General features: G+C 35.3%; 1 protein-coding gene across 3 annotated transcripts in view; it reads right to left on the reverse strand.

Moving 5' to 3' along the window:
• The window catches only part of LOC131065635 (beta-hexosaminidase 3), a 147,934-nt gene extending 130,268 nt beyond the window's left edge, over positions 1-17,666 (reverse strand). For 2 of the 3 annotated variants that reach the window (XM_059215874.1, XM_059215875.1), the window contains exons 1-4: positions 17,149-17,664; positions 15,299-15,373; positions 2,974-3,009; positions 2,358-2,469 (exon numbers count right to left, since the gene is read on the reverse strand). In XM_059215874.1, the coding sequence (XP_059071857.1) occupies positions 2,358-2,469; positions 2,974-3,009; positions 15,299-15,373; positions 17,149-17,463 (538 nt within the window). In that variant the 5' untranslated portion in view covers positions 17,464-17,664. Of the gene's footprint in view, positions 1-2,357; positions 2,470-2,973; positions 3,010-15,298; positions 15,374-17,148 lie in introns of all 3 variants that reach the window. The other variant, XM_059215876.1, reaches the window with a different exon arrangement.
• Between the last annotated feature and the right edge of the window lie 9,480 nt (positions 17,667-27,146).

Here is a 27,146-nt window from a genome sequence, read left to right on the forward strand (position 1 = left end):
AATTGCAGCTCACCCTTTGTGAAGTTTGCGGGTCTTAAAGTAGCCATTAATTGCAAATTTTTTTGCGCAAAAAGTCCCATCATTTTTTGTTGAAAAATTGTGCAGATTTATTCCACATAATCGTGACGGTTTTTCATTTTTTTTCCCATCAGTGACGCACAGGGATTTTCAATGAACAACACGAGACGTTCTTTATTTTTCTTTGTGCACAAGTTCTATTTCTACTTTTCGCGATGGGAAGTTCTTTGTTTCCACAACCAAATTTCTCTATACAACGTTGGCCCTGTGCATTTTCTTCCACGATGGCCCTATATGTTTTCTTCCACGACGAACAACTAACACCCCTATACACCAAACCTAAACCTAAAACAATCAAACTAACAACTAAAAAACACAAAACAAACTCATTTTATCATTTTCCATATTATGAAGAAGACAAAAAGAGAAACAATTGTGAGAAGAGAAGAGAACAACAATGAGAAGAAGGCAAGAGAGAATCAAATAATATTATTTGAGATAAGTTTATTATCCATTGTTCATTTGTAAAAATTCTTTTGCATATTTTTCAGTGTTTCAAACACTTGCAGAAGATTTTTTATTTTTTTTATTTTATGTTTTCACTTGTAGCTATGTTTTGAATCAACAAAAAGACAACAGACACAATGAGATTGGTGAGGGTGATGAGGTTCAAATTCATATAAGTACAATTGGGGGTTCTCCTAGGAGAGAGAGAAGGATTGTGAATTCAAATAACCCATTTGAATGCCCTTCTAAACTCCTCAAAACTTATGCAAAGGGCCCATTTAATCCAAAAAACCTCATTTACAATTTGCAACAGCCATAGACAAGAACAAGCAAAAAAATTAAGGAGAATAAAGCATATTTAAATCATTTGAGCAACAAGGACTATGGGAGCAGCTACACAGGTTTATTCTCATCTTTTGTGTATAATTGGACAAGGTGTAGTAAGTTGTGAAAATTTTGATCAAATCTTTGTCGCATTCCTCTTGACAATTTCTCTACACATACATCACATCACCATATATCATAGCTTAGTTTAATGATCATAACACGAAAAGAGGTTTATGTTTAACTTTATACACCATATCTCTAATGATCATATCTTAATTAATGTTTAGATCAAAGTCCTCACGGACCATAAATTGTATCAAACTGAACACTGAGAACAAAAAAACAAAACTGAAACAAAGGAATCAAACTCAAGAATTCTTTTTGGACTATGCAGATTGCCATTTTCCTGAGATGCTCCTGCATCAGTTTATGGTCATTACATCCTTTGCCTCCATCAAAAACAAAACTTGGGCACCAACTTATCTCCCATCACTCTAGATGAGATTGATCCACAATCAGATTTGATTGTTAATATTGAGGATCCCATATTTAACAAAGAGGACCTTGCATGGATTGGTCAAATAGATTTAGAAGCAAATGTAGTAGCCAAGGCATAGGATAGAGCATGAGTAAACCCATTGGATGTTGGTGTCACTAATACACAGGTAGATATGATGGTTGCATCAACAAGGACCTATCTTAGATGCATGCATAGAACTTGTTGTATACTATGGATGTTGTGACAAGTGATGCAGGCTTCTCTAATCCATAGAATTATACTTTTAGTTTTGATATTTGTTTTAATGTGATGGATTTTGTATGAGTTTTGTATACACTTGACAATATTTATATATCTATAAATGTTGTTTCCTTCAACTAAAATCCACTTTTATTCTCAAGTGATTGATGTATACTTGTGCTTGTGATCAAAGTAGCTTCTATTTGATTAATTTAATGTGTATATTTATTGAAGGGTGAAAGACACAAGTTTTGAATCCTTAAAAAAATTTATATTTCATTCTTTTTCAATTTGTTAAGCCTATTGTATCTTGGCCAAGTTTGAGTCCAAGTCATAAATCAGCTTGCTGTGTCTAAGTATTGTAAAATTGGTTGTTATTGTATGTAATGGCTGCCAAACACTGGAATAGAAAAGAAATGGATTTCCTCTGACTCAAAAGATAACTCAATATGAAAATTTTTGTATGGGTACAACATCATGCAAATTCATAATTACAATTTGAAAAGACATCAAATTTTGAGTTGCACAAAGTGACCAAAAGTTTGTCCAGTCTTTTAACGTTAAACTTAAAACCTAATGTTGGAAAGCATTTATGGTCAATGGTAGTGCATGATAAATGTGAGTAAACATTAGAGAGGATAGAAATCATTATTAAAAGTATCGTGAATAATGGAATCAAAAAACCATTTTTTTCCAATATTTTCTTTATCTAAGCAGAAATAATAGTACAGTTGTAAACATTACTTCTAGTAAGTATTATGCTTACCAATTAAAAGGCCCCTATAGGAAAATCTGGGTTGATCAATAATGATCCAAGGAGCCATCGAGACCATTACATTTTTTGTTTTGGAATTGAACAGACATAGCTGGCTTAGCGTCTGCAAGATTGATCGATGTGTTAGAAATTTGGGACTTTTACTTAATCCCAAATGATCATGTAAAATACTGCAGAAAACTACATCAAGAATACATTGAAAACTACTAATAAAATTTAGTGTACACTATCTGAGTTCTTAATCTTTGATGATTCTCAAGTTAAGATGTCCCAAAACTGGGTTTTATAAGTGCCACTTATCACAATTTAAGTTGTAGTAATCTGCAAACTTTAAACATTGATAGAACGCACAGAAATTAAATAAGATGTGATGCAATTTGACAGATATATATAATCAATACTAACATGATACATCTTAGATTTATCTGAAATTGAATTGTTTTGCAATATTCTTATTGGTCCATAATCACTCAGAAGGTAAAAAACAATATCCTATTCCACACACACATCCGTATAATGAACTAAACATCTTATGTTTCTAGCTTTTCATTTTTGTAGTTAAAATTTGGGGATAACTGATATCTACTAAGCATAAGAAACTGATTACCTCAAGTCCATGAAGAGCCCCATAGATAGTATTACCCTGCAAACAGTACCCAATTAAGTTGCAATCCTTCAAAGCCAAAAGTGCATATACATAAGTGCAGGCAAGTTTAAATAAAATGATGAGATATATTTGGTATACATTACATCTTAAACTGAATACGCAAAATTATTAACTAATTTTTTCCCAGTGTGATTGTGTATATCATCAGAGATATAATTTAAGTATTTGCACAAAATGTTTTTTGCATGAACACAGTGAGAAACATTATCATGAAAAGAGTACATTATTCATTGTAGAGGAGTTAGAGAAATTTCATGAGCACTTCTGAAATATATTCACCGCATATGGAAGGTCTATTGAAAGTCAATCTTGATAGTAAGTGTTTCCCATAGTCCATTACTACAGGATTTCCTTTCCCTTTTTGGTAAATCCAAAAGTATAGGATTTCCTTATTTGTAAAGATATTTTGGCTCTTGATGTACATAAGCATTTATTTTTGCTTTTTTCTTCACACCTATTCCAAAAAGTGTCCTTGGTTTTTATTGCATTTATGCTTCGTTTTTATTTGCTTATGGCCCTTCAATTGAAATGAATTATTTATGCATATCTGAAAGCCACAAGCCATGACGATGTTTGTTTAGAGTTCTATCGCTCAAGTACTTTTATGGGAATAAGTTGAGCAAACCTCAACCATAAATCTTTTCATTTTCATGTTTGATAACTTGGTTGAATGTTCGAAAGTTGATTGACTGCTATTTCCTAGTGCACCGCCCTATTGGCACCCACCCTAGTAGTCCAAAATTTTCTAAGTCTAGTGCCCCTTTGTTTCCTTGTCGTTACCTTGCTCATCATTGATAATGAATCTAAGAATTCTTCAAAGCGCCCCTTGGTCAAATTTGTTCTTAGTGGTTGGACTCAATCTACCATTACTAGAATTGGCCTATGTCCTAGCCCCTTTGTGCATTTAGGCCTCATTTTTTCATCACATATAACTGATTTGAGAAATCTTTATATGGGTTTCCATTGTCAAATTTTTCCCGAGTGTTGATCTCCTTCATCCCCCATGTGCCTATCATATGTTGGAAGCTACAAAATCTTTAGAAATTTCTAAGTTCGGGATATTTTTTGGTCACTTTATGATGTTTCTACAAAGTGCCAACTTTTAATGGACATCCGAGCATTTCCTACCAATCCATTATTTAGTCTTAAAGTGCAATTTTGCTTAAAGTGCCACAAATTTTATTGCTCCTTTCCTTCCTTCCTCCCTTCCATTTTTCTTCTTTTCCTAGTCTTTGTGGGATCTCGATAGGGACCTAGATATTTGTCCATTCTCTTGATCCTTTGTCTTATTTTGCAAGTTTTCCTTGCATCTTTCCCCCTTCTTGTGGAATTCCTTTGCACATCTTGACATCTAGACCCTTGTTCTGATATCCTATTCAAACATCCACTTCCACATTGAATTCTAACAAAGGTCGTCTATGCCTTTTTCCATTCATTTCCTCTCATGCAAGTTCGATCTGATTTTTAACCCTCCTCCACTGCATCCACTTCACATATCCACTTCTGCATTGAATTCTTGCAAAATGCCTTTTGTTGTTCATTTCTTATTGCATGGACCTCAACTTGACTCTAGGCATCATGTTTTAGACATAACATCTTGATATTCAATTTTACATCCTTTTCTCATGTGTCTCATCCACTTGTTTCACCCCTTTGCAAATTTTCATTGAACTTTAGGACTTCCATTCCCCAATCCAATTACAACGTCTGGTCCTAATCCAAAACCTCACATGTTCCATTCTCTCATCCTCTTGCACTTCAAAATTTTGCATATCTTCTAGATTCCTTCCTACACTCATTGAATCTTTCCATAAGCACCATTAACGCTCATTTTGACTCTTGCAACTACCAAATTGGTCTTTCCTACCAAAAAAAGCTTATTCATCCTATGACACCAATCTTAGTTCACAAATACCATGAAGAATACCATGCCACCACAAATGTGGTGGTTAGAATTTTAGATGGTGATAATTTTTACCCCATTTCAATAGATTTCATGGGATTTCAACTCATTTCACAAGCCACGTTAATGAAATCTAGCTCTTAGTTGAATTCCCACAAAGATTCGATGCCCAAAAAAAATGCTATAAATATCAATTCATTTGCCAAAACAATAGTTGGTCATTTCTCCATTTCCACATGACTACAACAAGTCTAGTCTAGAGTTTCAACTCTTCTAAATCTAGTCACTTGTTGAGCAGTTAATTTAACAAATTACAAAGAGGTAGGCTATTTGTAGCAAGTGTTTGTAACTAAATCTCTCCTCGATCATTTGTAACTCTTTAGAGAGGCTTCTAAGTGATGAAATGTGACAGGTTCTTCTTAGTTTGGGATTTTTCTTGCTAAATTTGCTAGTATGAATGTAATCGAGATTAGATGAATGTTGTGTTATTCTAAATCACTCTTCATAACGATATCTTCAATATCACATATGGATTTTAAGAGTTTTGAGAAAGATGATTAAGCATGTTTAGTTATTGATAGAATATCTTTTTTGTCATTTCTATGTGTTTTCTTCTAGAAATGCAACTCTGTAACCCAATATAAGGCATTGGTCTTGGAAGTGTTTGACCCTCCATACACAATGAATGAATAACATCTTTATCTAATAGTTTAAAAGTAGAAAGTAGTTTCTATGAATTTCATGGTTCAGTATTTTAACTAGAGAAACATTTGTAGCGAACCTCACGGATTTTACCTTAAAGGAATCATGTCTTGCATACCCACATCTTGCAACTATCCAAAAAAGTCTCCATTAGCTTAAAAGAGATCATATGTGTAGTAGGTTAGTCCTCAATGTAGTGACAAATTTTGGGCCAAGGCGTACATTGGATACTAATACAAGTCTGTCTATTTGTCTATATCCCGTTGTGATTAAATATTGTTAAAATTTACCTCTAGGAATACTCTCTTGGGTTTAACTAAGCCCAAAGTGAAGGAGAGATTATCCACTCTAACAATTGGCTTGTCATCACTCACATTTTGTTGATGACCTGATTCATTCACCTTCAACAATGAAATTTCCTTGGCCTTGAAGTGGATTGAATCCTCTATAAGTGTGAGCAACAATTTCTGAGCCTGATTTGTGTGATGGCCTGGGATATGTCAATTTGGTTTATATCTTTAAAATCCTAATAATCTAGCACTGAAAGTTTGTGTATAGTGTTGACATCCCATCAACTTGCACCACTAGAATGGCACAAAAAGGAAATAAGGAAGTCATTGTTTGGTATTTGGAAGTTTCAGCTGTTAGAAGAATGTCTCTTCAAAGTGAAAAGTCACTACTATATTTCAGTCAAACCCAAAATCAGTTTGTACATCAAAAACTTGAAGATGGTGACCAAAGGGAAGCCCAAATACCAGCAAGAACGGGAAAAAGCTACAACTCATTCAAGGAGATAGTGAACAACTTGGAAAGCTCATAATAAAGGAAACCTATTGTTGATGTGTTTTTTATGCACAATCAAACACAGAATAAAATGCCCAAAAGTATCTTATCCTCTCTTGAGAAAAGTCCTCCCAAATGCTAAACTATGTGATCAAGTGGAAGAATCCAAGGTTGATGTGATTGATGGTAATCCAAGGGGACTTACATTGAATACTTGAATGCTTGAATTGCTGGAACTTAATTCTAACTACTTGCTTGGAGAATAAAAAAGAGCAAAAGAGATGGGTTTGAGAAGTCTATGAACGTAGGAACGAAGGAGAATCTTTGGCGAAACTTGACTCAGCCTTGCTTTGACATGCATAGCAACAACTCCACAAAGCTTAGTGCAATCTTCTAAGGAAATTAGATGATTTTCAAAGAATTATCAAGCATGGACACCATTAATTGAATGCATATCAATGACTGGATAACAATTGAACTTAAGCTCATTCAAGTATTCCAGTTGACCACACAAGGCGAATTTACAATCAACAAACTGCTTGTGGTATGGATTAGGAGTTTCACCATGAATCATGCACAATGCTCTATCATTCAACTAATCAACATGAAAGCAAATGAGAAGTAGAAACCATGTAGCTTGTTAAAATAACACATTTCACCATATCTTCAATGAAAAGAGAGTTTATTTACAACTTCGGCAACAATTTCTACCTTCCCCTCCTACTCTACTCTAGCTGCTATCTACTATTTTCTATTCACTATTAACCTTCTATTAACTATTACAAATGAGAAGTTTGAGCCTTATATAGAGAGCTCATTACATTTCAAGAGCTCCAATCGATTTGAGATCAATGGCCGAGATTACAAGATGGAAACCCTAATTAGGGTTTGTTACAACAAACTCTTCTGGCCAATGAGAAAATTACATTTAGGTTCAATACTGAATGTGAACCAATAGAAAATGGGGGTAGTTATCTCGAAGTTTGTGCCTCCATAAGATGAATTAGGTGCATTGCATCTAGACATGCTGATGTGGAACTCCTTGATTGATGGTGTGGCGCCTAGGATGACACCTCATTTTGCTTGTAGACTTAATAGACTATCATGAAGGAATGTTGAGCAATATCTCTTGATACTCGACATTATTCAAGTAACTCAATGTGATGATGATGTTTGATTTTGAAATTTCTTGTCTTTGACTTGAATTCTTTGGTGTATTTGCGAAATCCTTTGTTTCGAGTTAAGATTCCTCTTGTTATCCTCCTTGAATGTCTTGAATTTGTCTTCCTTGAAGTTGTGAAGGTGTTGACTCGCCTTGGAATGTAGAAAATATTTTGCTTTGAGTGTCTAGAACATGTTTTAATGCTTCTCCTTCATCTTTATGCTTCCTTCATATTCCCTTGCAATCATACTTGCAAGAGAAGAAAACAAAAATCAACCTCTAACGATTGTGGAATTAAAGACATTTGAAATTACATCATTTAAATTATGAGGTTAACTTCTCAAGATTCTCCTAAAATCTAGAAATGATCACTTAAGGACTAAAATGCATGATGTTGGCTATGTTTGTTGTGATTCACATCCTCAGGCCCGAGTTTACTGTCTCTTTTAAGTCTGATCACCTACTTATCATCCTTGATTTTCTTGTTCTATCGTCTTCCAAGTCCTGATTGTTGACGTTGAGGTTGAACCTGCTGTTCTTTATGATGTTGGGCGTGGTTATATGAAAATTACTCCCTTCCATTGGCAAAGGAAGCAAGTTCGCTTCCTTCCAATGGTAAAGGGAAGCAAGTTCGCTCCCTTCCATTGGCAAAGGAAGTGAGTGAAGTAGCCATTCAGCTTTCTCTTAGCAACCTTTTCATCTATTCATCCCTGTTCATCAATTCAAGCCTTAAGGTTTTAAGTCTTCATGTGTATAAACTCATCAAATTATCTTCAATGAGCACCTTGGAAGCCATTTCGCTCCTTTCCGTTGGCAAGGGAAGTGACTTGACTCCCTTCCATTGGAAAAGGAAGTCACTTTGCTCCCTTCCAATGGCAAAGGAAGTGAGCGAAGTTCAAACTCTTAGCATCATTCCATCAATTTGATCCTTTCAATGAACAAAGGTGAGGTTCCATGCAAGGTGAAGCATTAGAAATGTTTAAGACTTTGTGTTCCATTTGTTCAAGTTCACTAAATCCCCTTCATGCATGCAAAAGAAGTCATGTCGCTTTCTTCCATTGGCAATGGAAGTGGCATCACTCCCTTCCATTGGCAAAGGTAGTGAGCGAAGTTTGCACATACTTAGCCAAATTTTGAGATTGCTGGTTAAGAATCAAATTCATTGCTTAAACAAAGGTAGTATATCACAATTCAAGATGTTTTGGACCCCTGGAAGGCAGAGGAAGGAAGTTCGCTCCTTTCCATTGGCAAAGGAAGTGATTTTGCTTCCTTCCAATAGAAAAGGAAGTGACTTTGCTCCTATCAAGGGGCAATAGAAATTTTCATATACTTAGCTAAATTTTGCCTTTGCAACTTGCCTCTCGATAAAGCGCAATCAAACCTCTTGGACGATGAAAGAAACTTTGTATACTTGGTGAAACTTCATTTGAGGGAAGCATCTAACAAACCTCTTTGCTTGTCATGCTCAAATTGACACCTTACTTGACACCTCGGTTCACATCTCACATTTTGCTTCTATGAGGTCAAGGAACTGACTGTCGATGCCATGGAAGAGAAAAGGAAGGCAATTCGCTCCATTGAGGGAGCAATGGAAATTTCCATATACTTAGTCAAATTTAGCATTTCATCCCTAGCCTTGCAAGAAAAAGATGAGTCATTCATTCCAAAAGCCTTCATAAATAACTGAGTTCACTTCATCCTAAAGACACAAACTTGATTAACTTTTGACCCACTAGCTTCTTTGACACAAAGGTTAATAGAAAAAGAATCAACCACTATCCTAGGAAGCAGAAAAGAAAAGTGGGGTCCCCATTTGCAATGCGGCGATGTGTGAATACGTCACAACACCTACCTCTTAAGATTCATAAGTACGATTACGAATATCAGGTAGAAATTTTTTATTCACCAATTCAAGAGATCAATACAAGTAAATTTTTGAACTCTAAGGAACTAGATGATAACGTAATCAAAAAACATAAAAATGTATAGGTTTGATTATGAGATTGAAAAAAATCATATGACTATTGGTAAAAGAAAGGGATAGATTCTATGATGCTCATACTTCTTTCTCATATCCTACTGCCCCAAGTATGTCATATGGGTATCAAATTGAACAAGAAGAATTGCTATATCACCACAAAATGGAGGAACAAGAGCTTCCAGCAATAATTGAACTGCAAAAGGTTCAAGTAAAAAGAAATATTGTAATTCTTGGTATGATGAATGGGGATAAATCCTATAATGTACAAAATTTTGGCATTAGATTTTACGACATGATAACACATGTTGTTGGCCAATATCCTACTCCTCCCAATGTCATATAAAGATGAATTTGAATATGAAGAAATTCTATATCACCTTGAACAATAGAAACAACTTTTGGCAAAGATTGAGCTGCCAGAATCTCAACTTGTGCTTAAATGTGCAAGCATTCTCTTAGTGAGCAGAGAGGAAGAACTTCCTCATGAGGAAGGTTATATTGAGCACTATGAAGATAAGGATGATTAATATGATGCATCAAGATATGAATTTATGGAAAAAAATGAATATAGTAATTATGATGAATCTAATCAAAGCTTTAAATGTAATTTGTAATATCCCCAACAATTTTTTCCCAATTTTTTTCCCACAATTACATTCAACACAACACTTGTTATGGTTAGCAAATGAAAACCAAATGCTGCTAAAAGTAACCCTCCACTTTCTGAGCATTGAGAGCCCAATCTGGGAGGGTGAGAGCATACAGTGACGAGAGGATCATTAGATGCCAATGACTGAAAATGATTACAATCTTTGGGCGGCAAGTCAACCCCTTTCGCTTATACAGTGGGATATTGGAAACAATGCAATCACTTGGCAGTAAACCAGCCAAGGGCAAGCCAAAGAACTGAAGAATGCAATCACTCAACCGCTTGTTCAGTGGGAGGACTAGAAATTATGCACGCATTCCAAAACCCAGAACCCCAAATGAATTTTTGCACGCATTCCCAAGCAGCCCAGCATAGTACTGCTAGGAAAGAAGTACAATTTGCATTTAAAAATTAAATACTCAACATTAAGTTCTACAAACTTACAAACTTAATCGCCTGTGGCATAGGAAGAGAACGAGCCACGACCCAGAATGATCTGACACACGAACTGAGAGTTATGAACTAAAATGTGCTACAGCCACACCAAAAACCATCAACACTAAAATCCACGCCACACTGAAAATCTGCAAATGCACACTAAAATTGAACCATACATTCAGAAGATCCAATCACAGCTAGGAGTGATATCTCACACTCGAAGTCTGTCAAGAGCCCTAGGAGGTATTCACCCTCGAAGATTGTCTGGAGTCATTCCGATAGCATAACAATATATTTTCTCTCGATACCAAAATGAGAGCCCAAGTCGCTTACTTATAACTTTTTGCCAGCCAAATTCAAATTCAAATGCACTCCAAATACGCCCAAACCAAATGCCATTCCATTTCATCCACATTTGGCATTGCATTTCATTTCATTTCCTTGCACAAGTTCGCCCAATTCACATTGACCCAAAATTGCCCTTTTTAATAAATATAAGTGTCATAAAATAAAGTGTAAAGTGGGTGCCCAACTATGACTTCCAAATAAAAAATATTACTAAGGCAATATACTTAGAAAATCACCCCATTTGCCTTGAGTTATAATTTAATTATTAACACCATGACGACCCTCTTGAAGTCATATGCAAATTTCGTCCAAATAGACTTAGGATAAAATTAATATTTTCTCCCTTCCTAAGTCGTCCATTCATAAAATAATCAAATATTAATACCTCATACCTAAGGTATTAATATATTAAAAATACCTTCTCCTCAAATACTGATTATTGTCAAATTGAGTCGGAGACTGAAGTGCTCGAAATCACCAAAACTGAACTGAGTTGGGGCTCTAAACTGAACTACTAAAAATAGTCATCTGAGTGAATACAGGATCCTGCCAAAATAATACTACCAGAAATAGCCACTGAGCTGAGCTGCACAATCCTTGCCAAGAATAGCACCAAAAAATGCTAAAAGAGCAACTACTCAAACTGACCTGCCGGAAATAGCCATCTGAACAGACCTGCTGACATCCTGCTAGAAATAGAACTGCTAAAAATGGTACTTACTAAAAATAGCATACTGCTAAAAATACTAAGTGTTTCCAAAGTGATTTTAACCACATTCTGAGCAGTCGTGGCACTTACTAAAAATAGAAAGTTTGGAAAAAGTCACCTAATGCAGACGCATGTCGAACCATCCTGAAGCTCTCTGAAAACCCAGAAGGAGTCCAGAATCCAAAATGTCAAACTCCCACATATACCCCTTGGAAACACCAAAGAATCCTCCTAGAAAATAGGAAACCCTAATTTTTGCTCCTGACTAGCCTACGGGCCTCCGAACTAGGCTAACAGCCAACTGAACTAATCACTGCGGAGAAGGGGAGATTACAAGGGGACATTACAAAATCAACCTTCCCTAGGCAAGTTTAAAAGGGCAAAGTTTTATCCCACATTGCTTGTGTGGTGAAATGTCAAGGCAAAAACATGTATAAGTATGCCCATCCAGCATTAAAATTACATTATAAATGTGTTGATGTGACAGTTTGAAGTGTGATTGAAGGCAGATTGAAGGTCCCAGCTGGGCGATTTTTGCCCAAGTGTCCATTGGACACCATTTTTGAAAGCTAAGTTGCAGATTTGAAGAGTTTGTTTGCCCAATCAGACTTGGGCGTTGCCATTGAGGAGAGCTACAGCAAGTGTTGGTGGCTAATTAAGCCATATTTTCTGCGAGCTTGAGGTGGTGCCATGATTGGGTAGGCTACGATTTTATGAGTGAGGCAGATTTTGCCATGTTTTGGGTAAATTTGAAGGTATTGCTGAGCTCCATTGAGGTTTGAAGGCTGCCATCACACTCAGATCAGAATTTTTCACCATTGCTAGAAGTGGTTTTAACTCCATTGTTGGCTGGAAACTTCATTTTCCAGACTTATTTCTTCATTTCCAGCCACTTCACACTTAGAGGATTTTGTTTGGGGGCCTTTTGGAGGAGTTTTTTGGGCATTTTCTAAGTACACCATTGCTAGTGTGAAGTCTGAAACTCCATTCTCAAGTTGTCTTCAGACTTATTCTTCATTTCTAGCCACCTCTACACTTGGGAAATTTCACTTGTGCATCACCCTTATAAGTTTTTTGGGCATTTGGTGGAGCCTCCATTGCTAATCTAACTCTGAAACTTCACTAACAGATTTGTCTTCAGACTTAGATATTCATTACCAGCCTTTTGATTGTGCCCAGATTTGACAAACTTCACTTTGGGAAGGTAAAATCCATTTAATGACTGATTTATTGAAGTTGCAGGTTGTCTTCAAACATTGGGCAGTCATTGTTGGACCTTGTAAGGGTGTCTTCAGACTTTAAGAACTAAAAATCAGACTTTTCCACACCCTTTTCCAAGCATTTTCAGAATTGTAGTATACTTCCTGGCACTAATTTTGATATTTTTTTTAGTATACCAGGTTGTCTTCAGACTGAAACTTCGTTCCCAGCCACACAGTTGTGCCCAGATGTGACCATTTTTTAGTTTTGAGGGGCAAAATAATTCAAAGTGCAAGCATGTGACATGGCTATGACCACTTCTAGTTATTAATATTGATCATTTTCTAAGTGTCTTCAGACTTACTGAGACAGCTTTCCAGCCATTAAAGTGCAAGTTATAGGGGTGTTCTCAGACATTTACACTCAGAAATCAGAACTAAGACAACACATTTGATTGCAATTTCCTCCATTTTTTGAGTTTGGGAAGGTGTATCCAGACTTTGTTCTCGGAAAATCAGACTTGATGCAACATTTAGACACTTAAAATCAGTCATTTTTTTAACATTGACAAGTGTTTTCAGACCTGGACATTCATTTTTTGGGCACCAAAACATGCCTTTTTCTGAGTTTACAAGGGTGTCTTCAAAATTATTTATTGCAATCAGACTTATCTTAAGTCTGAAAACCAGGTTTTCTTGAGGAGAATTTTCCAGATTTCTATTCAGACCTTCACATTTTCAGAATTGGTGTTACAATTTTCTAATCGGAACCTAAGACTACCTATCACAAGTTGGGACAAATGTCGAGAACAAAGTCCTGATAGTAGCTAGAGTAGAATAGGAAGAGAAGGCAGAAATTGTTGCCAAAGTTGTAAATAAACTTCCTTTTCATTGAAGTTATGATGAGATGTGTTGTTTCTTCTGCAATCGCATGGTTTCTTGTTGGATCTTCATGTTAGATAATGGTAATCAGTTGAATGATAGAGCGTTGTGTATGATTCATGGTGAAAGTCTTAATCCATACCACTAGCGATTTGCTGATTGTAAGTTTGCCTTGTGTGGTGAACTGGAATTCTTAAATGAACTTAACTTCAATTGCTATTCACACTTTGATATGCATTGCCTTGATGGTATCCTTCTTGTTGATAGTGATTTGAACATCATTTTTCTCTCCTTAGAAGATTGCACTAAGCTTTGTGGAGTTGTTGCTTTGCATGTCAAAGCAAGGCTTAGTGGAGTTTCACCAAAGATTGTCAATTGCTCTTGCATTCTTAGGATTAGATTATATTTCTTGAACCCCATTTCTTTTGCTCTTTTATTTTCCAATCAAATAATTAGAATCTAAGTTTCAGCGACATCCAAACGTTCAACATTCAAGTATTCATCATAAGTCCCCTTGGATTACTAGCAATCACATCAACCATTGAGCTTATCAACGAGGCAAGACCTGACAATAGAAACCTTGGAGTTGTCTCATTTGATCGCAAAGCATAGCATTTGAGAGACTTTATTCAAGAGAGGATAAGATACCTTGGTATTTTATTCTGTGTTTGATTGTGCATAAAAACACATCAACAGTATCTTGCGGTCACAAGGGATCACGTGACTGAACAAATGACACATTTGACAAAGGTATGGAACTAAATTTGTTCAGATTCACTATGCATCTTACAACCCCTAAGAGCAGATCTTGTAGGGACTCCTCAACATGTTTATACTGCTCTTTCAGAGAGGGAATGCCGATTAAGTTCATGAATAAAGTATCTCTTGGAGAAAGAGATAATATCTTCTTCTCTGTGTATATATTAGTTCATCATAGGTATTTCTAAGAGAAGAATTGTTTTCTGAGGGCAAATTATATGTTAAATTCTGCCAATTAAACCTTGATGGAAAAAAATCGGGGGTCTGATTAGAGGATTATTTCATGGAGTTGACTGATAAGGAAGGCATGTTCATTGGAAATATATGTGCTCTGAATTCTCTATTTTCACATAGGTGTATAATAATAAGAAAGATTTTAATGCAATGAAAAGTGAAAGATAGCACTCTGCTGCAAATGTTTGAAAAAGTTATGTGAGGGCATTAAGTAACATGAAAGCCTTTAACTTAAATTAGCTCTTTTTTTAACCTCAAAACACATGCATGTCCAATTTGAACTAACTTTGTATATTTTCATACAACATTAAGTCTCACTATACTAAAATTAACAGGGTTGTCTATATGCTAGACATGTTTTGGTCAGTATACCCTGCAAGCATGCTAAAGTAGTTGGTAACTGGCTTATATTGTCCATTTTCACTAAGGCAATTTTGGTGAAGCAATTTAAACTTACAAGCCAAAACAATCTGTTTAATAGCAAATAATTGACCATCACAAATAACTCACACTCACCTTGAGGCATGCATACTTAGGATAGTCAGGGTCTGGCACCTTCAGAGTATAGCTTTCATCTGTACCAAATTGTAACTAGCAAAACAAAATCAAGAAAAGTCAGTTTTTTATATGGTAATTCCTCAGTCACAACTCCTGATTTAATTTCCATTTGTTCCAAACAGCCATTTTGCATGAAAATGGTCCATTGTTTGAGAGTGTCATACAACTCAGATCTATGATATATCATGGCATGACTCAAATATTATTATTCATGTGTAATAGTGAATGGAAACAGATTCTTATGGATTTTAAAGCCCCATATAGAGTGATTCAATATGATATGTCATCCTACAGATATCTTCACTGTTTCTCAAGCTTCTCTAGGGCCATTGAGTTGTATATGACATGATGGAGAAGATAATAATTAATGGTAGTGTACCACTTACAAAACACACAATTCCTCTTCAAGATTGAAGAGAATATAACTTTACAAAATTGAATACACAAAAATGCTGAAAGACAAAATACGTTTTTCAGGTCTTCCCAAATTACTAAAAATTGCAAAAATTCTGAAGGAGACAAAAGATATAGCAATTGTAGAAGGATAAACTAGCAACGGTGAACACAAACAGTGGTATAGAATACAAATTGTAGAGTATGAAATGCCATTTTCTGAACTGCTTGATACAAAACTCTTGACTTATGCAAATCAAATGTACATATGTTGTACTCCCAAAATTTCAGTAGCTGCGTTTTTTGTGTCAGGAATTGTTTTATATTTCCTATAGCCTATTCCCTAATATCATATGGAGATCTGCACTTTGATAGGCCTAATGGAGGATTACAACTAACAATCACTTAAAGGGAATATTCTAGTGATCTTTAATTATCTAAGACAACAGTTGACTTCTGACCGAAAGTTTCCAGATAGCTTTTGGATTTTTGTATATCATGATTTTAATTTAAGCCTTTGAAATTTTGTATGGTTAAAAATAAAGCAAAGAACATTAGGAGCAGAAAAGCTTACAGGGCTTCCTAAAAGCTCATAACCTTTTATTACATGGGTAGATTGTAGGCAATCTATATCAGAAACAAAGATTGGATGCCCTGAAAACCAGCGTGTCAATTAGCATGTGAAAAAGGAAATTATAATCCCCGGATCACCACAAACACCCCACCCCAAACTCTCTACTAGAGAAGCAGCTGTATATCTACAAACAGAAGCTCTCCAGCCAATATTAAAACATTAAGTAGAGAACGCAGCTTGAGCTGGAAGAACTTACACAGCCGTCATGTTCTAATTTCAACTTTAGTGGAAATAAAATCACTAGAAGTTGAAATGAGCCAGTTTGACGGTCAGCTGTTTAGATGAGACAGCTTGAGCTAGACATGCATTGCAGGGAGGGAGGAACATAACAACCGATTTCACATCCTTCTTAATTAATATTATTGCGAGCTCTTTATGTGAGATGGCTTGCGCTAGCCAGGCATACCAGGGGACAAGGAGCAATAACAACCAATTCCACACCTCCCTTGATGAGTATTGGTAATGAAAGTAATGAGCTGAGAGCTTCTGGATATAAGTAATACACAGTTATATCCAGAACGTCTCATCTCATCACAATGGATTGCGATGTCATCATGCTGGCTGTTCGTGAGCCTACTTGAGCTATCGGGGAGAGAAGTAGATAAAAATGATTTTCAAGTCTACCCTGATTAATAGTAGACAAGGGTAAAATGCAGGGTATTCACTTCAAGAAACAAGCTCTAGCAAATTCTATATAAATCTTAGCTCATTTTAGTCAAATCAAGAGATAGAAATGATAAGATATAGCCACTAAGGAAATTCCTGATGAGGGAATGCATACCTGGTCATCCCATGAGTCAATGGTAAGTCGAAGGCCAAGCAAAAGATGATCTGTATTGTCCTCCTGGACACGATAAAGATTAATGTTATGAAGCAGTCTGTTGAATCCCTTGAGCAAAATTGCAGAGGATTTGGAATGAGAGGGCGGATTATTCCCTATAATAGAAAGGGCAAAGCGCTTTGAGACACCCACTGTGTGACTGCCATATTGAACATGTGCAGGCATGGGCCATATGCCCACTTTCTCATCTGCCCGTGCAAACAAAATCCCCACTGCCGCTAAGTAAACCCAAACCCAGCAATGTATAAGAGCCATAGCTGAAGTTCAATACCCTTCAAAGCCCCCCCCGAATTTCCCACAGTAGAATATAATGCATTACACCCGCTACCTAGATACCTTCAAGGCAATTATACAATGGTTTTTAAATTTAGTGCTCGTCCGTACATGGCAAGGAGTGCAGAGCATTATCCATATCTCATCACTTTCCATATGGCCGTATTTACACATCCTGTCATGTGATACAATTACAACCTATTATCGCTGCGAAAATTCAAGGGATAATTGTCCAAAAAAAATATTCGCCTCTCATTTTTAGCTTATTTTTTATTTATTATATAAAATAATATTTAAATTTGTTTTATTTTAACGTTTTTTTCAATAAAAAATGTCGTAATTTGAGCTATTGTATATTATTTGAATTATATTTATATATATTATTATTGGTTATAGTAAAATAAAATATTATTATTATATAATTATTTTTATTTTATAATCAATCATTTAATATAAATATCAATATTAATATATTATTTATGCTAATAATAGAATTGAATGTACACTTATTATAAAATATAAATAATAATATATTTTATCTATTAATAATGTATATTTATGTAAAAAAATAAAAGTGTATATTTATGTAAAAAATAAAAGTTAAAAAGTTAAAAAATCAAATGTGGAAGGTATCAAGTTATTCTAGAGAGTTTATCATGCATATTCTAATTTGAAGTAAATGTACAACATTTATTATACCTAAAAAATACATAATGGAACATATTTGATGCCATAAAAAGATCATAACACTCCATGCTATGAATAGAAGGGTAGAAGGTGTGACTTGTTGTGTATGGAGTTGCTAAGGTTAGAGAGACCCAAGCTAGTATTTCAATGCATGGGGCTAGAACACCCATCAACCTTGTTTGAACCAAGTCTTTTACAAAAAAAATTATTTCTCCTTATAATATTATGGTTGATGCAAGGAAATGTGAGTTAAAAATAGATTGCAATAACAAAGTAAACAACCTGAAATCAGATAAACAAAGCAACAATCAAGATAGGACAAAAGGAAGCCAAAATAAATATAGAAGCAAACCAAGTTGAAGTATGTTGGCCTCTTTGATGCAATGATTTGTCCTTCGATGGTATATTGGATGTGTGCTCACAATTTTGGCATTATAATGGTGCTCCAAGCACTCAAACTTGCATAATATGAAGATAATGTAGTTGTATGGGAGTGAAGTTGCACAATTTTTTATTGCATAATAAGAAGTTGAATGGATGTTTTGGTTAAGTGTTGGAAGGAGTTGAATGGAGGGCTAGTATACAAAGATGAAGATCAAGGGTCAAGGATTCTTAGGGCTCTCACCTTCCATGAGAGGTTGACAAGTGTCAACCTAGGAGAGCATGCAAGGACAAGGTGGTCAAAAAAGGTGAGGGGGTGGAGTGCAAGGAAGATTTTCCATAAAGGCACTTCTTGTTTTCACAATCCAAAGTACATGGACAAGAGGAATAAAGAAATTTTAAATTCCTTGGAAGTGACGAGTGGAAGGGGATCCATGTGGGCACTTTCCAAATGTGGGTGGAATTGAATGCCAAGTGGGATTTGGGAAGAAAGCCAATTAAGGCATAGGTTGACTTTCTCCCTAATCACCATGATTAGGGGTGTGCACATGCTTGATAGATTAGGGAAATGGATTAAATCAATGAAAGGGGATTAAGAGTGTAAGTGGGAAATGTAGGAGGATTTGACATTTGGAGAGAGAATGAGTGGAGGAATTAAAAATTACTTTTAATTCCAAGTGGATGAAAGTTGGGGATTTTGAATTAAATTAAAAAATCAAAATTGAAGGAAAAGGAAAAGACACATTTAATAAAATAAATATGAGAATTTATTTAATCAAATGAGAGAAAGGACTATAGGTAAATTAAATAAATTAATTAACCTAAGATTATAGATAAATGAACATTAATTAAATAATAATGAATTATTTAACTAATAATGCAATTTGAATAAAAGAATTGTAGCCTATTTTTGTTTTTTAGTCAAAAATGTTTCAGCATAGCCCCTAGGTCTTCATGGTAAAATCTTTTGAAGAGTTTAAGTGGTTAGAAGAACAAAAAAAGATTTACTTGGAAGGTTTTTTATTTATATTATCATATAAAGTGAGGATAGCTAATGTCTTATTTTTAAGAAAAATCTATAACAAAGCCCCTTCACGTGGATGAGTCATATTTTGAGGGACACAGCTATTCTGGCTCCAAAATGTTCGTGTCATACCAATGACATGCATCTGCATACATGTTGGATACATGCTTGCTCATGCCCACTTGTTAGGATGGTGTGGAGGTCTAGATCCATGTGCACTGATGTGGAGATGTCAGACATATGCACACTAAGGTTGTGTGGACCCACGTGCACTGACGTGGAGATGTTGGAGATCACGAGTTAACCTCGCGGTGAACGACGTGTAGTGGACCCCATCATGCAGTTAAGTCAACATAACACATACATAAAAAATATAAAACCCAAACTGCAGCAGTTACGGCCTCCTGGCGATTAGGAAGGCAAGAAAGGACAGACATGTTCTTATAACACGTAAGTCAATAACATTTATGGGTAGATTTGCATCGCAAGAAAGAAAAGTTAGTGGAAACGCATGTATGTGATGACACAGTCCACTAGATATTTCAACCTGCATTGCTTTCTATTCATACCCACGAAGATAACAGATCTTGGCAAAGCTCGACAGAAATAGTTGCATCTACTATTTTTTGACTTTTTGTAGAACATGAAGTTATTCTGCCATTTTGGAATTAAATTAGGCACGTCCTAGGTAAATTTGCAAAAAGTGAAGGCAAGTGCAGAATGAGAAGACAAGGGTAGAAATACAAGGCCTTCGAGTGCAAGTATGTTAATAAGAAAGTCATTTTTTTTTTGCCTCATGCTTTAGGGTTTGTAGGCTGCTAACGTGAGATCTATTCATGTGTACGAAGTTAGTTTGCCATTTTGGAGTCAGATTAGGTGTGTTTTGCACATATTTGCAGAAAGAGAAGGAAAGGGCAAAAAGACAAGGCCTTCAAGTGTAGGTATGTTGATGAGAAAATATCAAATATTTATTTTTTTGTCTCATGCTTTAGGGTTTCTATGCTACTAACATGAGATTTATTCATGTGTACGTACTAGGGTTGCAGAGGTGGGCTGGAGTAGGGTTTGGCAGCAACAGTGTGGGTTGGACTAGTGTTTGGCAACAACAACACAAACTGGAAAGGTAAGTCTAAAACCTAACACAATACACGAATGGTATTTTTCTATGTGTTATTTATTCAATAATCGAGCTCACTATACGAATTGTTGACTTTACTTAAATAGCTTATAGAAAGGTTGTTCCTTTGAGATTTATCCATTGAATGTATTGTTTATTTTTCTTTTCTCTACTTTTGCCTTTGTTGTAGCTCAATATTGTGGATACAAATTGTTTGTATTTCTCCTTTAGGATCTACTACATTGGTCTAATGTTATACATCATTCACTCCTTAAGACATGATATTCATGGATCAACAATTACAGACCTAATTTTTTTTCCTCAAACTCAATCAAAATCATCATGGGACTTTATTTTCCACTCTTATTAAGCGGATAGTTTGACATATAGAGCATAAATATGATTTTGTGACTAGGAAGGCAACATGTCGATTCAAATCCTCATGTCATTTACAAGTTGTTTGTAACCCCCAACAAAATTTAATAAACAAAAAAACTTATTGTGAATATTCAAAGTTATTGTGATCGTATTGGGGCACAAAGCTAAGTGCTTTGAGAGTTTTTCCATGTAATCTAAATTTGTAATCATATATTTTCTAGAATAAAGTAGGAGCACGAAAGGGTTTTGTAGAGAGTAATAATGGGAGGTTTTGAGTCTTGAACTAAGGTGGCTACTACCACTACATGATTGATGAGAATGGTGCAAAGTAAAAAGAGATTTGATAAGAGAGTAAAAAGATTTGGCAAAGTTATAATGCTTGACAAAGTTTGGACTTGAAGGGTTATGGGATTTTGTTGCATATACAAGCAGAAGTGGTGAACTCATTGTATTTTATAAACACCACCTACTTGATCATTGCATTATGGTTTATACTTTATTTGTTTATCATAATTTCTAAAATGTAAATATAGGATCCATCATAAAACCAATTTTCTCTAACTTACACTATGTGATGGCTACCAAAGGTTAGCCAATAGAATAACCTCCTGCCTACCACCTAAGCCCTGTGGTTTGCAATCAATGCTAGCAAGTAATAATATCTAGTAGCCATTGAAAACCATACTTCTACTCAAGGTATCATATTGCCTTCCTAAGTTCTTCAAGTGCAATGATTAATAGATCTCATTAGAGTTAGCGAATTTGTACACCTAGAGGACAATTAAGCAAGCACACTAAACTAGAATGGAAGTACTTGTTAAGAGTATGGTTCTTTTCCAGGTTGTTGAGATAAAACTAAAAATTCTTTCAAATTTGAGGATAGTGCTTGCAAGGTTATTGCTCCAAATTGTTCATATAAAATGCAAATAGAATTTTATGGCCTATTCAGAGAGACTTAAGATGGAATAATAGCAATATTTAATTCTTTAATGCAACTAATATTATGTATAAGTATGAACATAATGCAGAGGCCCAAAACCTGACAATTATAGGTTGTGTAGGTGCCAAAATATAAAAGACAAGAAAGTAAAAACGTAAACAAAGTGGAATTTAGTGAGTTCATTACTTCTCCATTAGAGCTCATCAACTATGTTCCTAAAGACTCTTTCTAACATTACTACTATACATATTTTAGTTTTGGGGATAGGAACTATACAATTGATAGATGGTTCCATTGATTATTTTCTCTATGTTCCTAAGATTTATACCAATATTCTCTCTATATACTAGAATTTTAATACTAGGGATGGGAGGAAATTTTATCTCTCCCCACATGATTTAGTTATTAGAGAAATAAAACATCCTATAAAATTACTTATTTAGGAAAAGTTGGTCATGGGTCTAGATTGTATAGATCTCATAGCTTTTAGTCTTCTTGCGGATCATCACTCATCACTCATCACTCATCACTCATCACCCATGTATATTATTTGAGAATACTTTGGCATGAGAGATTCAGACACCTCAATTATACATATCTTTCATAGTTGACTTGCACTTCTTAAGGTTTTAGTCATAGAGGGAGTTTTTGAAGGTGGTGTTCTTGGAAAATATCATCAAGAATCCTCTCCTAAGGGAAAGGATCACTATTCTTATACCTTAATTGAGCTGGTTCATGGTGATCTCATTCATTTTCAACTCTTTTTAAGAGAGCCAAGTATCTACTCACATTAATTGATGAATCTTATTGCATGTGGGCATATTTTATTAATTACAAGAGTGATGTCTTCACCACTCTTAGGATATTCAAGGTGTTTGCATGGATAAGCAATATGATTCTTCTATTCAAATTAAATATATAGATAATGGGGGAAAATGTGAACCAACCCTTTTAGAATTCCTGCACCAAGTACATGACATATGACATCAATATTTAGTTCTCTAAACCCATCAATAGAATGATGTCACTAAAATAAATAAAAAATATCACTAAGAGATATATAAGTCATATACATCAATCACAGTCTATGGCCACATTCTATTTGGATAAAGAAAACAATTGTGCTAACTATATTCAAAATGACACTCCTCACAGGGTAATTCAAAATATCACTTCAAAGGAATTTTGGTCCAATATCAAGCCTAATATTCCCTTCCTTAGGTATTTGGTAGTGATGATTGTGAATTCATACTAGATGGTCAATATAAAGCAATGGAGAAGAAGATATAACAATTATTTTTCTTTTAATGTTTTAAGGATATGAAGGCTTATCATTCATTTAATTTAATGACTAGAGATGTTTGCATTATGATAAATTCAAGTTGATGAGTCCTTCAAATAGATGGATCCTCCATCATCCTCTTCTTCACTAGTACCTAACCCACATTATTAATCTCATAAGAATACTTCAAATTATGGTCCTATTCTTCCATCTCCACCTCCTCACACTCATGTCTTTTCCTAGATGGACCCATAGTACTATTAAGGAGGCTAGATTGTTAGTTGGTGATCCTATGAATTATTGATCGATGCAAAGGAAGGAAACTCGCTAGTGTTTCAACATGCACAAGACAATGGCTTCAAAACCCATCTGTTATAGATGCCCTTGGTTACACCTATTGATCTCTTGACTTGATCACCCTTTCAAGGATTGACCTAACACTACAAGGCAATGTAAACATCATAGTAAACTGGTCTTGGGCTTATGACATCATAACAAGTCCAATTTAGTGGCTCCCAATACTCCCACACTTACTATCATTGATGACTATTAGCCTTTCACAATTGGGATTGTCAATGTTGATGGCCAAAGGCCAAATCAACATGCCCATGACTTGAAACTTTACCAACCTTGACATGTGGGACCTTACTCAAGGTTTATGATCCGCCCTTCATGCATCTACCACCCAAACTTTCCCCCAAGACCCTATTTATGGGCAACAACACTGGTTAAATAAGACTATCCCAGTTTGTCCACTTAGGAAAGTCAACCATACACTTATTTTTACTCAACAAAAATAGCCTTCAATAAAGTTTGTTTGTTTCATAGGGTCCCTACACCTTGTATTCAGATTGCTTCCAAGGTGGTTATAAGGTTTACACATAACAAAACTATTGGGAAAATAGGTGTTGTACACCTTGCATAATAATGTTTGTAATTGTAATATTTATTTATTATGTGAGTTTTGCATGGACATGTAATGTAATATTTATTTATTATGTGAGTTTCACATGGACATGTAACGTAATATTTATTTATTTGATGTTGCACATGGACGTGTAACATGTAGAGAATCCTTGGGAATATTCTCAAGACCACTTGATGAGTTATATAGTAACATTGGGATATTATATTGTATTTATTTAAAATTGGGGAATGCAATTTAACAAAATGCCCAATATTAGGTGTGGGGTCAATGGGGTAGTTAGCCTATGGTATTTGCACATGGTTTTGATATAATACCACTTGGTATTTTTTTGGGAGCTTGTGTCTATAAAAGTAACCACGAGGGTAGTTGTTTGGGTTAGCCAATTAGCTAGGTTAGCCAAGTTTAGCATTTGTGGAGGTTGGAAGCATGGCATGGGGTGTGTGGTTACATGCTTGTTCACATGGATTACTTGTTGATGACTTGTTTATGGTTGGGGTTTTGAAGGCTTTCACAGTTATATTGTAATGGTTGCATTGCTAAATAATAAACAGTGATGGATGCTTTTGGATGCTGTGTTTTTTCCTTATGAGGGTTTTCCTAGGGTATATATTGTGTCATCTTTGATGGGTATGTTGTATATTCTTTGCATGTGGATTCTATGTGATTATTTTGTTGAAATTTAAATTGGGTTATGTGGAAATTGTCATAAAATTGGCTGAAAGTTTCCTTATAAGTGGTATTAGAGCTATGGTTTTATGGTGTTATAACCCTAGGTGTTGAACCCATGAATGCATGTTAGAATGAAAGACAAGACAAGATACGAGTTTTGCAGGTTGTTTATTGTAGATTTGAGCCTTTTGGGTTTGTTGTTATGATGGGTTGTTGGCAGATTTGGGGTAGGCAAAACGTTCAGTCAAATGGGTTTCCTTGCTTGTGATTTTATATGAGGGTTTTGGGGGTGAGCTTTCACAAATGACCCCATGAGACAAAACAGACCTCATGGATGGATACAAGTTGGTCAGAAGACAAAAAATATATATAATTTGACCTATTTCGGTGATAGTTGAAAAGATTGCAAATTTTTTTTGTCTCAAGGCCCCGACGACTGTCAAATTTTATGTCACGGTCCACAAAAAAATTTAAAAAAAAAATATCACATCAAAATTTCCTACAAAATGATATATATATATATATATAGCAGGGGGGTGGCTTTTTTGAAAAGATTTGAAATTTTTTTAAAAAAATATTATGTGGTAGGGGGTGGGGCCACCACCACCCAACCCCCCGTACCTCCCACAAGCGGTAAGTACTACCGCAGCCTGTAGCCCCCCCCCCCACCCCCCATGGGTGGTAAAATAAAAACAAATAACAAAAAAAAAATGCCATATTTTTAAATGAATTTTATAATAGATGTTTTTCAAAGAAAACATTAGTTTCACCAATATTTAAATGCCAATGTTTTTATATGCCAGCTGTGATATTTGGTCGGTATAGGGCCGACTTATTAAAAAAATTGGAAAATCAACTTTTGGGATATTGGAGAAAATTTGAAACAAATATTTTTGTGGCATATTAGCAGAATATTTTTTGAGTCCAGGCTTCCATTTTTAGCCTATGAAGTTGTTTTCTTTCACGGAGCATAACTTGGAAGTATGATGTCAAATTTTCGACTTCTTATAGTCCTTGGAAAGGTGGTTGAGTATTCATTGTGATAAGATTATTTTTTCTAGATTTTGTTGTTTGGGCAGTGAAATGTTAGCTGGAAGTGAGAGTTATCTTTATGGCTTTCAGAGATCATAACTTGGGCATATGGAGTTGGATTTTGGACTTCAAATAGTCGATGGAATCTCTTGGAGAGCACTACACTTGGGTTCAGATTTGGAACAGGTTTGAGATGATTTATTTGCTAATATTTTGATTTGATTTTCTTATGGGGTTCTCTTGACTTTGGTGACATTATGAGTTTATGACATGTTACATATTGGAGATTTGGAGTTTATGTCATTGTACATTTGATATTGTATCTTGATTACTCTCATTTTGACATGGTTATTAGTTTTAGTTTGAGTACGTATGTTGCATTGTTGGGTCTACATGTTGTCCAGTGTTGTAGGCAGTCTATACTTATAGGATTGCATTTATGGCTTGGATATGGGTTGTTTATGCCCATAGACCTTTCATTGTTGATTGATATTCAGATTGGTGGCCTGGTTTAGTCACATGGTTTGTTGACTTTATCGCCATGTTGAGGAGGAGAGATGTTGTTACTAGGTATAGTCATGATGGAGGACCTATGGTATTAACCATGTGATGCTGACATGTTGGATACATTAGGAGTTAGATGCTCGTTTCGTGGAGGTGGTCATGATGCCATAGTTGTTCCTTGTGTTTAGGGTCTTTGGCATGTCATGATTGGATTTTTAGTTGCTTTGATTGGTTGATGATTTGATTTGGATTCCTGATTGGTTATGGCAGTGTATCTTCTTGTTTGAGGATCATGGTTACTTTTGATTTTGGGAGCTCATGATGTGCGCTTTGAGTTCTTTGATTGTTAGATGGATTTGGTTGATTCTCATGTTAGAGGATGGCTTTATCATGATGTCATGGATATCTTGTTTATAGAATTTCAATGGGAGCTTTTGAAAGTGAGATGTGGTGGTGTAGGATTGTTTCCTGATTATTTTTTGGTGGTTTTGTTTCTTCTTGGCTTGGAGATCACGGTTTACTTGATGTTATTGACAATTTCAATTGTGTGTGTGTAGACCTAGATGATCTGCATTTAGGAGATGGTTATTATGATGCTACGGAGAGCTCAATATCACAATTCAATGAGAGTTTGTAGCAGTGATGTGTATTCACCATTGGATGGTGGATGATCTTCTTAGTGTGCAGATGTTTGGAGGATGACTTAGATCCTATTGTTGTAGA

This window comes from Cryptomeria japonica, unplaced genomic scaffold, assembly GCF_030272615.1.
Source record: "Cryptomeria japonica unplaced genomic scaffold, Sugi_1.0 HiC_scaffold_319, whole genome shotgun sequence".
Lineage (NCBI taxonomy): Eukaryota > Viridiplantae > Streptophyta > Pinopsida > Cupressales > Cupressaceae > Cryptomeria > Cryptomeria japonica.